Source organism: Marmota flaviventris, chromosome 15, assembly GCF_047511675.1.
Source record: "Marmota flaviventris isolate mMarFla1 chromosome 15, mMarFla1.hap1, whole genome shotgun sequence".
In the NCBI taxonomy this organism is placed as follows: Eukaryota; Metazoa; Chordata; class Mammalia; order Rodentia; family Sciuridae; genus Marmota; species Marmota flaviventris.
The window spans coordinates 34019139-34038366 of NC_092512.1; the positions used below are offsets into that span (position 1 = coordinate 34019139).

Consider the following 19228-nt stretch of genomic DNA (forward strand, 5'->3'; position numbering starts at 1 on the left):
ATTTTTGAAAATTGTTTACCTGATAAGGAACTCTTACTTTCCAAGAACTCTTGCCACTCATTGAAAAAGTTAACCCCATTAAAGCGTGAGCAAATGATCTTAATAAACATTTCTCCAAAGAATATATGCAACTTACTAATAAACCTGGGAAAAGATGAACAGCTTCATCAGGTATCAGAAAAATGCATATCCAAAGCCAAGAGGAGATAGCACATAATTTACAGCCACTAAAATGGCTATAATAAAAAACATATTGATGAAGAGATGGAGAATTTCAAACCCTCCTACACTGCTGGTGGGAATGTAAAGTGGTGCAGCTGCTTTGAGTCTAGCAGGTACTCATAATGGTTAGACAGAGTTACCATGATGCACAGTGGCACTCCTAGGTTTATACCCAAGAGGAATGAAAACCTCTGTCCATACAAAGACTTGTCCATGAATGTTCACATAGAAGCATTATTTAAATAGCCAAAAAGTAGAAACAAAATATTTATCATGGATGGGCAAATATTATCAGGCAATACAAAAAGTGAAGTAACAACACATAATACTGATGAAACTTGAAAACATTATGCCAAATGAAATTTCAGTTATAGAAAATTCATTTTATATATATTATGCTTATGCCTTATAAGTTGTTCACAAATGGGTAAATCTATAGATAGAAAAGTGAGTTGATGATTGACCAGGGATGGGGGTTTTGGAGGAAACAAGTGACTCTTAATAGGTGTGGGATTTCTTTCCAAGGTGCTGAAAATGTTTTAAAATCGAGTGGGGGGAGGTTGCACAGCCCTAACCATTTAAAAAAAAAAAAAATCATTTAATTGTATGCTTTAAATAGATCAATTGTATAGTATGTGAATTATAGCTCAACAAAGCTAGTATTTTTTAAATGGTGAGCAACACGTTTTGGAATGTTTTATTGACTGAAGAAAACAAAGAAACATGTTTGGGCTTGAACAGAAGTGATTGGAGAAGAGACCAACTTGTGAACTTGTACAGCCCTTAAGGGCCCTTGCAGTACTAGCAACAGCCCCCTAAGGCTATGGGTCCTGATCCAGGAGGGCATTGGAAACCTCTGTTCCCTGAGATGAATCACCAGCTAGTTACATCTGCCCTTGGTCACAAGAGTTGGTTGCGAAATGGCTTCCCTATAGTGCCTCAGTGGTAGATGAGGACACCTGCCGGAGTAACAGCTGGAACTGAGGACAGTGGGCAGAAGCAAGGAGAAGCCTGTCTATGTGAAATCCAGCCTGAATTCGTCCAAGAGCTGCCCAGGAGATAAGCTAACCAACTGGGAGATGCCAAGAGGGAAAGTCAGAACCTCACTTTCCTTCTCTCTGCTGCTGTCCTTGGAACCGTCAGTCTTCTCCAAAGCTGCACTTACTTCCCTCCCTCCCTTTGATCTCTCAGTGACAACTCCCCTTTGCAAGCATCCCTTCTGCCTCAAGATCCCCACAGCGCAGGTTCTTGGGGGCAGGTACTCAACCATATCTCTACTAACTGCTGCTGTTCTAATAAAAGTTCAAAGTGCTGTCACATCAAATGCTTTGTGTCTGTTTCTGAAGTGCGCAATATTGCTGTGACCATAATAGTATCCTATTTTCCAGAGCCTTCCTCTCAAATTGCCTAAAACACTTCTTTGGCATTCTTCCCTTTACTCTTTCCCTTCCCTTGAATAATTCTCTTAACTGTTTAAAACATGTACCTTAGTTTGCTAGGACTGTCATAACGGAGTATGACAGGAGAGGTGGCTTAAACAAGGGAAATTTTTCAGTTCTGGGAAGTTAGAAAGTCAAGATCAAGGTGTTAAAACTTGGCCTCTCTCCTTGGCTTATAGATGATTGGTTGTCTTCTCTGTCTTAATGTGGGCCTTCCTCTGGGTGTGTCTGTGTCCTCATTTCCCCTTCGTATAAGTATACCTGTTGTACGGGACTAGTGCCTACCCAGATGACCTTATTTTAATTACCTTTTTAAAGGTCTTATCACCAAATGCAATAATATTTTGTGGTACCTGTGGTTTGAATATGACTTCAACAAATGAATCTTATGGGCTGAATTGTGTCCCCCTAACTCCTTGTTTTTCCTCTTATAAATAAGAACTAGATGTTTCATGTAGAAGACTAGGCTAAGGGGAAAGGGGGGAAAAAGAAAAACAGAAAATGAAAATTATAGTCTACCAATTAGGGATAATTGGCATTTTGCCTAGGTGTTCCAAACTATTTTCAATTCAGATGCCATGTGTAATTTTTAAGAAGTGACATTAGATAATAATATTGATCTAATATTTTCTACCTTTATCTACCAACATTTCTGCTCAGCTTTATTCCTCCTTCATCTACTTCTTCCTCACCATAAATGACTTATTCCTTTTATCGCTTGTCTTTTAATCAGCCAATCATTAAAAAATTTTTGATGCCACTAAGTACCAGGCACTATGCCAGGTGCAGGGATTACACCTGAGACTTACGATTTACTAAGATTGTAGTCTTTCAGCTTAAACCTATCCCCATCCACCTTCCCTTTCTTCCCGTCTCTCCATAGTCCAGCTTCATACCTGAAATGATGTAGAGAGGTGGATGGCAAAGATTGAATTCTCATTGGAGAAGGAAGGGGATTATTTGGTCCAGTGTTGACACAATTATATTTGCGAGAGGGAGGAGGAGGCAAGTTGGAGAATACTCAGAAGGTAATAAATCTTATCTGTTCATATGTCTAACTCCTCTTTCTGCTTCCATGTGACCCAGTTTGGATCCTACCTTCTCAGGCTCAAATGGTCTCTCTAGAAAATTGTCCATCTGTACAATCCTAGGCGTCCCACCAAACTGCCACTCTTAACCATGGAATGTTCTCTCAGGATGACTAATAGATGCCTGGGCAAAATGTTACAAGAGTTAATTAGATGTGAGGAGTGGCCCTCAGGCTCACACTGTCCCTCTGGTGGCTGATTTACTTCCCATACTGAAGGCCCTGCCCATCATGGCCCCATTTCTGTTTGGATATGGAGGGTTACTTTGATCTCTTATCCTGTTTCTTTACATGTCCAGACAAGATGTCCTGCTTGTGGTCTAGCCTCTTTCCATAAAGTTGACAAATCTAATTAGTCAGGGAAGAGACTCCCTTAAACTGTTTCAAAGGTATCTGGAATCATGCAAGGCTTGCTGGCCTGCCCTTTAGACTTTCTTTTCCTTCTTCAGTACTGGGGATAGACCTAGGGGTACTCTACCACTGAGCTACATCCCCAGCCCTTTCTATTTTTTTATTTTAAGACAGTCTCGCTAAGCTGCCTAGGCTGGCCTAGAACTTGTGATCCTCATGCCCCAGCTTCTGAGTTGCTGGAATTATAGGCATATCCCATGGCACCTGTTTAAACTGTTTTCTTCATTGGTGAAATTTTCTGTAAGGGAATCCATCTTCAAATGCAATTTTCCACTCTGCTATGCTCTAAATGTTGGTGTCTCCCCAAAATGTATATGTTGAAACCTAAAACCCAGTGCATTGGTATTAAGAGGTGGGTCTTAAAGAAGTGATTAAGTCATGAGGCATCTGCCCTTAAGATGAGTCTGTTAAAGGGGTGCGTGCCTATAATTCCAGAGACCTAGGTAAGGGGATGGCAAGTTCCAGGGCAGCCTCAGTAACTTATCAAGACTGTCTCCAAAAAAAAAAAAAAAAAAAAAAATGGGGTGGAGCTGGGGATATGGCTCAAATAGTAGTGCACTTGCCTGGTATGCGTGAGGCACTGAGTTCAATCCTCAGCACCACATAAAAATGAAAAATATAGTGTCCAACTAAAGCTAAAAAATATTAAAAAAAAAAAAAAAAGATGGGGGAGGGCTTGGGATAGCAGTAGAGCACCCTTGGGTTCAATCCCTAGTAATGCAAAATAAAACGGAGGAAAAAAATGGGGGGAATAATGCCATTATAAAGGATTGAAAGGAGCTGCCTTACCTCTTTGCTGTGTGAGGAAGTAACAAGAGGCGCCATCTTTAAAGAAGAGGGCAAACCCTCACCAGGCACTGAATTTGCAGGTGTCTTGATCTTGGTCTTCCTACCCTCTAGAATGCTGAGGAATAAATTTGTATTTATAAATTACCCAGTGGGAGTTATTTTGTAATAGCAACCTGATTCCATCACTTTTGGAGTGGTTAGCCCTTTAAGCAAGTGGCAACCGATTTCCTGGTTGGCTGGTTTTTTTTCTTGACATTTTCTGAGTTTAGTACAAAAACCAGCTTCTTTTTAGGCTCATTCCACATTGGAAATAGCTAGCACTAAATTGTTCTCTGAAGTGGACATTAGAAATTAGATGATATATCTTGATTAGATCTAAGAAAATATATTTGGGTTTGTAAAAATTAAAAGAATTTATTCAAGTGAATTGTTTTAATTTTTGAAATTTTAAAATCTCCCAAAGAAATCAATCCTTTAGCATCCCTTGGAAACCTGCCCTATATTGTGCATTGGAATATTATTAGGGGATATAAAACACCTGCCTGATTCCTTTGATTTTTTTTTTTTTTTTTTTTTGTAATTCAATTTGGTAACATGGCTTTCTTAAGAATTACTGAAATAGGGATGGGGATATAGCTCAGTGCTTGCTTTGTATGCATGAGACGCTAGGTTCAATCCCCAGCACCAAAAAAACAAAAACAAAAACAAAAAACTGAAATAGTTACCCAAAATTAAATAATGACTTAGTTTCTTACTCATCAGGATGGCAAAAGCTAGGAAGTCTGACTATTAAATATTGAAAGTATGAGGTTAATGAATTCCCTCATAAACTGCTGGTGGGAGTGCAAATAATGACTTTATAAGAAAATTAACAATATATTCAAGTTTGAAATGGGCATGCCATTATGACTCAGCAATTTCAGTTCATAGCATTTAATTTAGAAAACCTCTTACCACTGCAAAAGAGGCCTATTGAGGATATTCTTCATGCTGCTGCAATAGGAAAGAATGTCATCAGCATAGCTACCATTCATCATCTGGATTACTACTAAATAAATTGTGGTTTACCTATTCTATGGACTCCTATGCAACCATTTAGAGGTAAGAAGATTTATAAATAGTCCAACATATAATGAGTGGAGAAGCAAGTAGAGCATAAATTATGTATATAAGATAGCTTTTATGTTGGAAAATAGTTACCTACTATGTTATTAGGTTTTTGGGGGGCATGGGGATATTTGTGTGAGTGCATGTTCAGAGAAAATGGACCAGAAGGGTGTCCAACAGACTGGTAACAATGTCTATTTTAGGAAAAAGATAAAGGACCAGGATCATGGGATGGTATAAAGGGCTGTTATTTATAACATTTCTGCATATTTTCATTTGTTACTTATGAAATGATTTTTTTAAATGGAGCTATATCATATTCTGCCTCATTAGCAACAGCTTTGAACCTACCACATTAAATCATCAAATATGCTATCAAAAATAGCCATCTATGATGACACAAGGACAAGAACAACACACAAGGATTAATACATTGCTATAGTGTTTTTCTGAATTTCTCTGTTCTATAGAGAAGTTCAACCCTTCTAAAATCAGGAGATGAGAAGTCCAGCTCTCTGGCTCAGTCAGTGTTGTTCACTGAGTCATTCCAACTATGCATGTAGTTGTTTATAGAACCCGTGGGTTACTATGTGACTGAAATCAAGCATGATCTGGGATTATTTAATTTTTTATTTATATATACATGACAATAAAGTGTATCTCAACATATCATACATACATGGAGTATAACTTCCCATTTGTGTGGTTGTAAATGATGTGGAGTTACACTGGTTGTGTATTCATATATCAACATAAGAAAGTTATGTCCGATTCATTCCACTGTCTTTCCTACCATCATCCCCAATCCCTTTCCTTCACTCCCCTTTATCTAATCCAATGAACATTTATTTTCTCCCCTGCCTTATTGTGTGTTAACATCTGCAAATCAGAGAACATTAGGCCTTTGGTTTTTTGGGGATTGGCTTTTTTTTCACTTAGCATGATAGTCTCCAGTTACATGCATTTACCAGCAAATGCTATAATTTCATTCTTTATGGCTAATATTCCATTGTGTATATATACACTGCATTTTCTTGATCCATTCAGCTGTTGAAAGGCATCTATGTTGGTTCCATAGCTTAGCTATTGTGAATTGAGCTACTATAAACATTGACATGGTTGAATCAGTATGCTGATTTTTAAGTCCTTTGGGTGTGAACTGAGGAGTGGGATAACTGGGTCAAATGGTAGTTCCATTCCAAGTTTTCTGAGGAATCTCCTTGCTGCTTTCCAGAGTGGTTGCACCAGTTTGCAGTCCCACCAGCAACGTATGAGTGTGCCTTTTCCCCGACATTCTTGCCAACATTTATTGTTGCTTATATTCTTGATTATTGCCATTCTGACTGGAGTGAGATGAAATCTCAGTGTAGTTTTCATTTGCATTTCTCTAATTGCTAGAGATGTTGAATGTTTTTTTCATATTTTGTTGACCATTTCTATTTCTTCTTCACATCCATTTTTATCTCAAAATTTTGAGACGAAGTGTTCTTAAGTTGCCTGGGCTGGCCTCAAACTTGTGATTTCCCCTGCCTCGGCTGGGATTATAGTCACATGCCACAGAGCGCAGGGAGTCTTGAGCAGTGTTCAAAAGGAAAGACTGGGCACCATTGGCATGAAGATTAATAGAAGAAAGGAGATTAACATCTGTGGGCACATGCAGACCCATATTGAAAGCTAAGGATGCAAAGACAAAAACTTCTGAAATGATTCATAGCTAATAGCATGGTGTTGGAGTTGGATTCCAAACTCTACTTCATTGTGTCACATCAACTTGGCAGGTAGATGTTAGTATTCCCCCATCTTGTTTTTCTAGAAGAGGATACCTAGGGTCAGACAGGTTAACTTGTTTGGGGTCCTGAGGTTGGTGTCAGGGCCAGGATTCCATTTCTGGGTCTGCCAGGGTTGGAAACTTTTGCTTTTGCCTGCATTTATGTTTACTCACAACATTAAAAACAAAAAAACTACAATGAATCATATTCTCTTTTTTCAGAGTTGGGCAATAATGAGTGGATGTATGGTGTCATCAAAATAAATGAAAGGCTTGTTTGTTTTAAAGATAATCTGTAGCTCAACTGTTTTATCCTCAAGGATAAGGGTGGAACAGATATTTAGAATTAAAGTAACTTGCTTTCCAGAATTGAGCAGGTCACACTGCAGGGACCAGTGAGAAGATGAATGTGGAATGTTCCTTAGGTGCGTTTTTTATTTCTTAGACAAGCGAAATTGCCCTCTGGCCAGGCACTTGGCCCTCGGGGTCACCAACTGAAGACTAGACGTGTATCCCATAACACTAAGGAGACACTGCCAGGCTTATTACTGCACTCAACCCTCTTATGTCAAGAGTGCAGCCAGGTGGTCTTAGTCTGTCTCCACCCCATACAGATTGTGGCTACATGCTTTGAGACAGAAAATAATTCCAGAGAAGCTCACCAAACCAGGGTGCTGCAGACTTCTGGCAACTTGACCAAGGGGACAGAGGCTGCAAAACTAAGACAACAAATGGCAGTCTGTGGATTCCATTCTCCACTGGGCAGTCAGAGCAATCTTTTAGAATCTGACATGGGCCCACTTCTTCAACTTCTCAATGTGTGAGGATATAGACCCAAGTCCTACATGCTTTGAAGGCTCTCTTGCTGCTTCTGGCCTTGGGTTTATGCTCTCCCCTGCCCTCTGTACTCCACCCCTGGGGCACCCAGAGCCTTTACAGCACTTTCTCTTTTGCTCTCACTGCCTGGCTAATTCTCTATCTCAACGGCAACACAGCTTCTGAGAAGGGCTTCCCACATCTTCATCAGGCCAGGCTCCCCTGTTCTCTCCACAGTGCTATCCTTCTTCTTTGGAGCATTTATCACTGCCCCAGTAGCCAGGAGCTCCCTGAAGACAAAAGACCATGCCTGTCACCTTGATTTTCATGTCTGGTGTACTTTAGGCACTCAAGAAATGTCTATTGAGTCTTGAACGGTGGAGCAGGCTGCCAGAGTGTAATCTGTGCAGGAAGAAGCTGCCACATGGACCTCTAGGTGTTAAAGTGGTTTTTTCCCCCCCTCTTGATGTACCAAACAGCTAAGATTCTCAGGGAAGCAGTTATATCATGAACCATGAATGCAGTGGAGGTCTGGGAGCAAGAGGAACAGCTTGGAGTACCCACTGTGGTCGCACTAGTGGAGTCCTGTCACAGGCCTCCAGACGCTCACCCCACCTTCCTCTTCAGCTTGCCCTGATTCCCCACGGGCTCCCCATTGAGGCTGGAATCTGGGATTCCCTCAAAGCTGAGTGCAAACTGGAGGACTGTACCAGCAATCTTCTCCAGGTTCTTCCTAAAGTCCGAGGGGCCGAGTTTACCCATAGGTTTGTGCCACAGAAAGGCAGAATAGCTTCTCATGAAGGTCAGAGCAGTTAAAGCAGTTCTCCAATGACCTCAGCTTAGTAAAGAGGACCCTGAATCCAGCAGCCAGGAGGGTTGGTGACAGACCTGGGGATACTGCCTAGGGTAGAAGCGACAAGAGTGGTGTCCTTCTTGCCACAGGTGGCTGAATGGTTACTGGAAAGGGTCAGTGGTAGGGTTAGGTTAGGGTAGCTTTGATGTGGAACTCCAGCCGGGTGCTGAGGACCTGACACCTGAACCTTTGATCCTGGGGCTGGAAGGCCTATGGGGCCGACTTTGTACCAAACAGAAAGGGGCCCCACCCTCAAAACTGCACCCTCCTTTTCCCTGATGATTGAAATTCCTTCCCCAGGTGCTATGGTTTGAATGTTTGTGTTCCTCCAACATTCATGCTGAAACTTAATCCCCATGACGGTAGTAAGAGCTGAGGCCTTTGGGGAAGTAACTAAATCATGAGGGAGCCACTCTCATGAATGAATTAGTGCCTCAAAAAGGAGCCAGCTCTGGCCTGCTCTGCTACTCTTCCATCAAGTAAGAATACAACATGCCTTCCCTTTTTGCCCTTCTGTCGCCTCCACCATGGGAGGACACAGAAGGCTCTTTCCATGAGGAATGGGTCTCCACCAATGCCTTGATCTTGGCCTCAGCCTCTAGAACAGTGAGAATTTCTGTCTTCTATAAATTACCCAGTCTGGAGTATTTTTGAGAAAGGCTGACACCAGGGAATAGACTCTCCTACTGTGATTAGCACTAAGATTTAAAATTTTGTTAGCTCCAGGAGGGGGAGATGGTAAGTTAAATTTGCCCCACTCCATCTTCCAGTCTTTTAGGGCAAAGGGGTTTTGTTTGTTAAAATGACCTCACAGCTTGCATTTGGGTTGAGAGGGAACACTCTAACATAGTCACATTCTTCCATGCCATAAATTAAATAATATTACATTATATTGTATGTCCTTGCCACTCTACCTCCCCCAATCTTTTAAAGGCCTGGGATTTTTGTTAGAATGATCCTGTTGCTTACCTCTGGGTTGGAAAAAAAAAAAAAAGTAATTAACAAGTGGAAAAGAAGCTAAAGAAAAGACAGGCATTAAATGGGTGTATTCAAAAGTATTTAGGTGGAGAAGGGCTGGCACAGAAGAGTGGTTATTAGGGAGAAAGGAAGGAGAGATTTGTGGAAAGTATCTGGTTGGTTTAAAACAAAAATTTCAAAGAAGTTTTGTTGCATACCAGAAGGAAAGCTCCTTCCTGTGTGATATTTTTCTTGTGAAATAGAGCAGCATTTGAGTTGTGAACCCCCTACCCCCGTCATTGCCATGTAACTGAATTTGACCCCATTTTGATGATGATCCTCTTGGGATCATCCTTAAGTTGCTGTGACTTAAGTTCATGTTCATTTAACGGGTGCCTTGGCAGTGGGTTGATGGTGCTAGGATGGGTGTGCTTCAGTAGGGTGGGAGTCAAACCCCAGTTCTGCCTTTTGCAAGCTGTGTGACCTTTCCAAAGAATATCTACCAGGTGTCTGTCTACCAAGTGTGCAATGCTCTGCTGTGTGCAGTATCTATGCAAATGAGTGCCATTTCTATGGCACAAACCTATGGGTAAACTCGGCCCCTCGGGACTTTAGGAAGATTGCCGGTACAGTCCTCCAGTTTGCACTCCATTCTTACAAACTGAAATACAGTGGCTCAGAGAGGCTAAATAACTTCCTTAGACAATCAGCCAGTAGTGGAGCCAGAACTCAAAACCAAGATTTATACTACTCTGAAGACATCTTGTTCCCATCCACTGCCCTACTACTTAACATCACTAAGCCTCAATTTTCTTGGATATAAAATGAGAATCATGATATCCACATCAAAGAAAAGAGTGGGTGAGCTGGCACTCAGTCAGGGTTAATTTCACACCTTCTCACCCCCAGGCACAATGACATGCCAACATTTGATTTCAGATTCTTTTCTGAGAGCAAAGGGAGGGCATGGAGAAAAGAGTCAGGACAAGAGAATATCATCAAAAGTCAACTTTGCTAAGGCTATAATTTTGTTTCCTACCTATTCAGTAGATAGCAACACTGAAAGGGTTTTAGGCCTGGAGACTAAGGGGCCCCAGGGAGACAACTGGGAAATGCAAGGCTAATCTGAAGTGAGAGACGCTGATTGACAGGACAGATTGCTATTATATCAGGGTCTGCTTATTGCATGTGATCAGAGGGCTGATGTGATTTATGACAGGGATAAAAAATGATGCATCATGTTCATAAGGTTTTTGGGTATCCTACCTTCTTTAGAAGGACAGTTTGGGTTTGGCTACCTACTGGGTCTTTGTCATAGTGAAGAAAAATGAACAGAGCAAAAGAAAAGCCTATGATGGGGTACGTCGTATAGTTCTGCACCAGGTATATACTGTGCCTCTCTGAGTTGCCAGAGGTGAAAGAAAGGCTCAGTCCTTGCCCTCTGGAGGTGGTATTTGGGATTTGAAGAAGTCTAGGAGGTATTGCTGTTGGTGAAGCACAAGACAGACCAAAGAAAGACAAATTATGGGTGGCCATAGTTCCTTGTTAAGTTTGAACACTGTTTTGGAATACCGTGGAGAATCCATTTGAAGAGTTCAAGCATGGAGCCAGGGAGTCCAGCCAGGGAAGCCTAGCCTTGGGGTTCATCACCTTCTGGAGTTTCCTTTACCCCTTTGAAGGCTTTTTTTTTTTTTTTTTAAGATATTATCTTCCCAGTAGAATTTTCAAATTGGAAACCACTCTCAGAAGACAAAGTGATACCATTTGGGAGGGTGGCCTTTGCCAAAAATCTCATCTGATGAGTGCAATTAAATATTTAGGGGAAAAAAGGGGGAGACTTCAGAACAATAGTATATTAATTAGGCTATTCATCTGTAACCACACTGTAGATGAAAAGGTTTGCAATAACAATTTCAAAAGGACTTGGTCTGAGTGAATGGATGATGTTTAACAACCTACTCCTGTATAGCTATCTAGTAATGTGTAAGTGGATGGTGATATCCAAAATCTCTTCTGCAGAAGTCACATAAGACAGTGGTGCTTTGAGCTTTTTATTGGCCACATAAAATTAAAAACTCTACTTCGACTGACTTGATTTTGCATTTCTGATATGCAGTAATTGACTCTTGGTTTCCCAGTTCCTCTGCTTTAACTTTCCTGGGATAGAATGAAAGGTGGTTTAGGCTTACTTTTCTAAGAAATTGAGTTCAAGCTCTTTCCCTTTTGACAAATTCCTGTAAAGATCTGGGATTATATAAATTATCATTATATTATCAATCTTGATATTCATGGAAGTGGTTATCTTTTCCAATGGCAGTATTTAGACATCATGATCATTCACACAATCAACTGTGATCTGACCCCACCTTAAATGCACAGACTCCATTATGAAACAGAATTTCTGCTGGCTCTGGCATAATAGAACCGGGGGATTCATGGACTGAGAGAAATCAAAATCTCTCCTAGGGTTTTTCCTCTAAGGCAGTTTTTCTTCAGTATCAACAACAGCAAAACTGATATTTCTTCAAGGCTATCATTCAGAATATGTGGATCAGACCTCAGGGGTGCACAAGAAGGCAGGCAGCCCTCTGGAAAACCTCAAGGTCATGCAGGAGCTTAAGTGCAATACTGGGACTTCTCTATCCAGACTCCACACCACAGACCCAAAACTTTATAATTTGTCCACCCAAAATCACACAGGGCTCACTGGGGCTGTGGCTCAGCAGTAGTGCACTTGCCTGGCATGTGTGAGGCACTGGGTTCAATTCTCAGCCACATATAAATAAAATAAAGGTCTATCAACAACTAGAAACATACATATTTTAAAAAAATCAAACAGGGCTCATGCATCACTAAGAGAAAAACAGTTACCCTTTGAATTTTTCCCCCACTTTTGGTTCTAATATATTCTCTCAGAAACCATTATCCTTCTTCAGTATTTTTCTCAAATCTGATACCCAACTTTCTGCTCCTATTAGTTCATCCCAACCAGTATTTGCTGAAACTCTGCACATTCCAGATGTTTCATGGAGACATAGTTAGCATCTTCACCCTCCAGTTATTCCCATCTAGTGAGAGAGTTGAAAATACAAATTGGTGCAATCCTTACAAATCAAGTGGTGGTCCAGTCTCAGAGTGGCATTAGATTAAAGGAAAGATGGTTCCATGCTCTCAAGGATACACATTACTCTCTAATAACCATTTTCTTTTAATCCAGTGCAATACTTTATATTATCCCTATATAAATGCCAAAGTAATAACCAGGAAAACAAAACTATGGGCATAATGAAACATGAGGTAAAAGACTGAAGACAGGAAGGAGGAGAGATTAAAAGGGATGAGACAGCCCCAGCTAATTTTCCTTTCTCCTATCTCAAAGAGTAGAGGCAAGAGATGATGAGGCCATCCACTCTAACGAGGGGAGGGGTGGAGTTGAACAGGCTGGATTCAAGAGATTTGGGGGAGAGGTTCAGGAAGTGATGTGGATAGCCTGGCAGAACCAGCCAGAAGCCTCTTGGGTAACTCCAGACTCCACATGTCCAAACCATTCACATCTCTCCTCTTCAGGCCAGTTCCCCTTCCTGTCTGCCATCTCTGCCAACCGTGTCACCGATTTCCTAGCCTCTGGATAACAAACTGAGTTTTCACTCCCTCATTCTCTATAATCAAGTCTGAGCCTGACCCCTGTGTACTTCTTCATGTGGTTTTGTGCTCTCCATTGAAAGGGTCCAGGTCACCTCACCTCCAGGTTGCTGTGTTATCTCTAGCCGCCATCCTGACTCCAATGTCTTTCCACTGCCCAGTACATCCTGATCATGGTCAAGGTTGACTCTTCCAAAAAGCTGGCTTTTTTTCCTCACACCACATTGCCTCTTTGCCTCACATTCAAGCACCTTCTCCTGGTTTGCAAGTGCTCCCTCTTATGGTGATTATACAGGCTTGGTTCTAATTAAAGGCCTTACCTGCCAGTCAGGCTGGTGTCCTTAAGTACTTCATTAGGGCCAGCCCACCTCCAGGTTATTGCCCTACCCACAAAATTTGTCCTGTCTCCTTCACCTTTCCAGCCTGATCAGGATAGCCAAGGATCAGTGTCTTGCTTAGCACATCTTCCACTTGCAGTCATTATCACACAACTGAGCTCTAAACAATTATTCTTGTTTATTCCCAATGCCCCGATTCCCTCAAAAAAAGTATATCACTTTGTTTAGCCATCTCTGCTAACCTGGCAAGAAGAAAGGTCTTGAGGGAGCTCTGGCATTTCAGGTTTTGATCCCATTTATATTATTTCTCTCAAAGCATAGAAAATGCAATGATTGCAAATTCTCATAATTTGTTTCCTAATGCATTTTACATTATTTTAATTGCTAACACATATTTTAAGACCAAAATGCTTTATTTAAGATGAAACTAGTCAGGCAGAGTGAAGTTCACCCAGAATCCCAGTGACCCAGGAGGCTCAGACAGGAGTATCACAACTGTGAGGCCAATCTGGGTAACTTAGTGAGATCCTTCTCAAAATAAAAAATAAAAAAAGGACTGGGGAGGTGACTCAGTAGTAAAGTGCCCTTGGGTCCAATCTCTAGCATCTAAAACAAACCAACCTACAAAAAACCAAAAACTCCCAAACCCCTGCGTCTTAGGTTTATATCTTATAACCTTTTGGCAAGCATGAAAATCACCCTGTCTAAAAAAATGGAGAGAATATTCTACTTGAGATTTTTTAAAATGTTCCAAAACATAAGAAGAAAGGAGATTTACTTACAGGGAGTCCTACATGTCAGGCACTGAATTAATTGCTTTATTTTATTTAATCCTTGCTACTGAACTGAGAGACCAATATAAGGGCAAATTTTTTCTTAAAAATAGGTTTTCATTTAAAAATTATGTTTGAAAATAGTATGGTGGTTGGGGATGTAGCTCACTGGCAGCACTTGCCTAAGCATATACAAGGTGCTAGGTTCAGTCCCAGCACTGCGCAAAAAAAAATATAAAGTGTCTACATAGGTTGAAAAATGTACTTTGAAGTCTAGTGGAGTAAAAAAATTATTTCAAAAGTACTTCTGACATTTCAAAAAAATGTGGGACATTGTTTTAGGAAGTTGCGTGTTATACAAAGATGTGATTGATTCCACAGGCAATTTTGGTTAAAATCTAAAACATGAATAAATCAATATATATAAAAAAAACATGTTGAATACATCTTGGCATAGTACCAAGCAAAAATCTAAGTGTTTGAACCTTTAGATGTTGAAAGGTCGAGAAGAGGAATGTGTGCCTAATTGTGGGGCTATAAAAAATAAATTGAGGAACATGCAGACATATTTCTTTCAGATTCCTTTAGAAATCTCTACATTTCTCAGACCCCTGTTCCCCACAACATGCATTTTGATTTTCTTAAACACAAAATTATCCCTGCTTTCTCCTTTTTTTTTTTTTAAAGGAGACATCATTCATTAGCTATCCCATTCCTGACCTACCCAATATCATCCCATAGCCCATTAAACAGATCCTAAGATGTAAACCATATGCAGTGGGCTTGTCCTTCAGCGTTACCTTTTCCCCAGTAACCCCACTCACCCACTTTCAGACCATGTGGGCTGGGTCGGAGCATGTGACTAAGGGCAAAACTAATGACCACTTGGCATTCTCCTGGACTGTGATTGATTCAAAGGCATCACGTGACCTGAGTCAGTAAATCTCACGACTGTTGCAGTAGCTATTGAAAAAGAGGCTTACTGTCCCATTGAACTTGAATCTGGGATTTGTGAGGGGATTGTGGCAGTGGTCTCTGCATGGTTAGGCCTCTTAAGAGGTTAGGCCTTAAGAAGGAAGTCATCATTCTTTAGAAGGGGCTTGAGGAATGGAAGAGGGAGACATGGAGTGTGACATCACTTGATCCTTAAATCTAGCCTCTAATTTTTTAATTTATTTTTTAGGTGTAGATGGACACAACACAATGCCTTTTTTTTTTTTTTTTTTTTTTTAATGCTGAGGATCGAACCTGGGTCCTGCCCATGCTAGGCGAGCGCTCTACCACTGAGCCACAATCCCAGCCCCCAAAAATCTAGCCTCTCTTGAGGGCATCTCTACTCTTGGTGGTCTTGTTACTTGAGCCAAGACAGTCCCCAACCCATTCTCTTTTTCAGAAGGGTTTTGGTTTGGGGATGTGATTTGTTTATTACTTGCCACCAAAAGTCCTGACATAGTATAAACCACGAACCCACCTTTCAAGTACTTATGTAATTTCTGTACCACTTGGACATCAATCTCTATCGTTTGTACTTAAGCTGGGATCTGATGTGGAGTTCAGACATGTCAGGACAAACTCGTGGGTGTCAGCAGGGTGTTTGCATTAGGGACTAAAGAGCCTCCTAAAAATAAAACACTAGGGGAAAGAAAAGGAGCTGAGCCCAGCAAGCCACCCCCCAGGAAGGGAGAGGGGCAGCCTCAGCGGCTGGAGGGAGGGGAGGAGCACTTTAAAGAGAATCAGCATTTGTCCTTCAGATCTGTCTTCCATTCACAATTTCACCCCATGGAGAGAAGTGGGGTGCATAGTAAGACCTCAAAACCTGTGTGCTAAAACATTGTCCGATTACAGCAAAACCCAAAAAGGGAGAGAGAAAGTTCTTTCCTTCTTTACAATATAACCCCAACTCTAGAGCAGGGTTTATTAAGCACAGAACTATTTAAAAAAATTTTTTTATTTGTTCTTTTTAGTTATAAGTGACAGGAGAATGTATTTTGACATACCATATATACATGGAGTATAACTTCCCAATCTTGTGGTTGTACATGATGTGGAGTTACACTGGTTGTGTATTCATATATGAACTTAAGAAAGTTATGTCTGATTATTCTACTGTCTTTCATATTCCCATTCTCCCTCCCTTTATTCCCCTTTGTCCTTCTGTTCTCCCACCTCTTATTTTGTGTTAGCATCCATATTATCAGAACATTTGGCCTTAGGATGATAGTCTCCAGTTTCATCCATTTACCAGCAAATGTCATAATTTCATTCTTATTTATGGCTAAGTAATATTCCACTGAAGTACAGAACTATTGACATTTGGGAACATAATTCTTTGTTGTGGGAGCTGTCCTAAACTTGGGGGCTCTTCAATAGCACCCTTGGTCTCTACGTACTGGATGTCAATAGTATCATCCCCCACTCCATTCATGACAACCCAGAATGTCTCTCTAGCCATCAACAAATGTCCTGGAGTGGGGGTTGCTGGTGAGGAAGCTGTCCGGTTGAGAACCACTTTCTACAACATTATAGACTATGGTATTAATGAAGAGGGGTCTTAAATGTCCCCTGCAAGTGATCCCAGTGCAAAAATAAATGATTGGAAAATGTGTTCCAGGCAAGAAAGGGACAATAATGAGAGGCGAGTATCTAAAACAGAAACCAAAACCAGGACCCTATAGTGACAGAGTAGCACCTGGCCAGAATAATTTGTGAGAGACACTCCGGGGACTCCCTGAAATTTGAGAGACTTTGCAGAATGGCTAGGTCCTAGAGAACAAGGGGAGCGAGAAGTGAATTATGCTCACTGCTTTTCATGTGAGCCTGTATATATCCAGAGATCAGTGAAACTCAAGTTTACTCACTTGGAGTAAACTTGGAAAATCACATCCTCTCAAATCATAGCAAATATTTTGGCTCAAGATTACCCACCTGACGTTCTCTCAGTCAGAAGTGCATTTACTTGTAGCCACAGGATAATAAACTCCAGAAACCAATTTCTGCTGTGTGTCTCTTTTCTGGGGCTGGGACACTGTGAAATGGGTATGAGGAGACGCAAGCTGAGAGAGTGGGAAGGTGTTTTCTTGGGCAAATTAAATGAAGAGTCTCCAGGGAAGGCAGAAAGATAAGCTCCTCAAGAAGGCCTTGAGACAGAAAATAATCCCTGTGGGCAACGGAAGTGGTGCTTAGTGACGAGAAGCAGGGATTTTGGAATCTTCAGAAAGAACCAGGTTCATTCATGCCCCACATCTTTACTGGCATCTTCTGTTGAATGCAGTGCAATGAGCATTGGCTTGGCCATCAAGCAACTGGGCCAGTACCTTTACCACTACCACCTTGTGATGTGATCTTAGGCTAGTTATGACTCAGCTTCAGTTTCCTCATCTGATAAAACAGACTGTAGCACCCACCTCATGGGGAGAGAGCGAGGACAGCACGGAGGCTGGTGCAGGCCTGATTCTTGGCAGGAGCCTTAGACATGCCAGGGAAAGTCTCCTGCAGGGAAGCAGGAAGTGGCCCCCAGACATCCCCTCAGCGGACATGAGCTCACCAGATGCTAGGACTGGATGGACCCTCAGTTCAGAAGGTGTCTTCTTACTGTGCTTTTGTCCCTCATTCCCACATACACTATATTTTAAAGCCTCACACCCTATTTAGGAGGGGGTAAAGGGTAATATGGGGCAGCATGGACTAGAGGACACATGGACTGAGTTCTGTGGTCACCAAACCTCTCACTATATATTAGGGATTGAATGTTGGGGCATTAAACAAGATAACCCGTAAAGTACCCAACACTGTCTGACATATAATAGGTGGTGAATAAATGTCAGATCTCTTCCCTGCAGTTCTTTATGTATTGAGCACAATTCTGGTGACATATAGTAGGCAGAATAACAGTCCCTCAAAAATGTCCACTCCTAGCCCGGCACAGTGGCACATGCCTGTAATCCCAGCAGCTCGGGAGGCTGAGACAGGAGATCACAAGTTCAAAGTCACTTAGCAACTTAGAAGGCCCTTAGCAACCCAGCAAGACCCTTTGTCTAAATAAAAATATTAAAAAGGGTTGGGGATGTGGCTCAGTGGTTAAGTGCCTCTGGGTTCAATACCCAGTACCACAAAAAAAAAGTCTACTCCTAATCATTGGAACCTATGAATATGTTAAATTATGTGGCAAAGGGAATTAAGGTTGTAAATGGAATTAAGGTTGATGATCAACTGGATTTAAGATAATTATCCTAAAATACTCAAGCTCCAAGTAAGCTTTGGTGTCCTTAAAGATGGAAGAGAAGCTGAGTGTGGTGGTGCATATCTGAAATCCCAGCCACCTCTAACCTCTGTGAAGCTAGGAGAGCACAGGGCAGAAGTTTCCAAATGTTGGGTCACAGAGATTTCCCCAGGGTGTGGTACAATGAGAAACATGAGAAAATGTATTGTGTATGTGTGTGCACCCTTCCTTAGAGACATTGGTGTGCTTCCCGCCACCTTCGGCCAGAGCTTCCTGCCCTACCCACTCCTGTCCCCTCTCCCTGGCCTTATTTTTTTTCCTATAGCACTACTTTCCTTTCTTTTTCTGGGGGTGGTTACCAGGGATTGAACTCGGGGGCACTCAACCACTGAGCCACAGCGCATTTTGTATTTTATTTAGAGACAGGGTCTCACTGAGTTGCTTAGGGTCTTGCTAAGTTGCTGAGGCTGGCTTTGAACTTGTGATCCTCAGCGCCCCGAGCTGCTGGGATTACAGGTGTGCACCATCATGCCCCACAATTTTCTTAATTGATTACCCTATACTTATAATTCAAGCATGAGGACAAGGATTTTTGTTAATTATGTCACTGTTATATTCTGGCCTAGAATAGTACTGAGCACATAATAGGCAGTCAATATGGTGTGTGTGTGTGTGTGTGTGTGTGTGTGTGTGTGTGAGAGAGAGAGAGAGAGAGAAAGGGATCCTTTCCAATGAAACAGTAGTAATAATAAATGAGCCCTTTTTCATACCTTGAAAATCAAAAGTTAGCAACTCTATTAGCATGAA

The 19228-nt window shown here is 41.4% G+C and overlaps 1 protein-coding gene across 3 annotated transcripts in view; it reads right to left on the minus strand.

The window, feature by feature from the left end:
• The window catches only part of Baalc (BAALC binder of MAP3K1 and KLF4), a 65297-nt gene that overhangs the window by 15324 nt on the left and 30745 nt on the right, over positions 1-19228 (minus strand). The window contains exon 2 of one of the 3 annotated variants that reach the window (XM_027953236.2): positions 3957-4063. The exons of the other annotated variants lie outside the window; for them this stretch is intronic. Within the exon in view, the coding sequence (XP_027809037.1) occupies positions 3957-4063 (107 nt within the window). The remainder of the gene's footprint in view (positions 1-3956; positions 4064-19228) is intronic. 3 annotated transcript variants of the gene reach the window in all.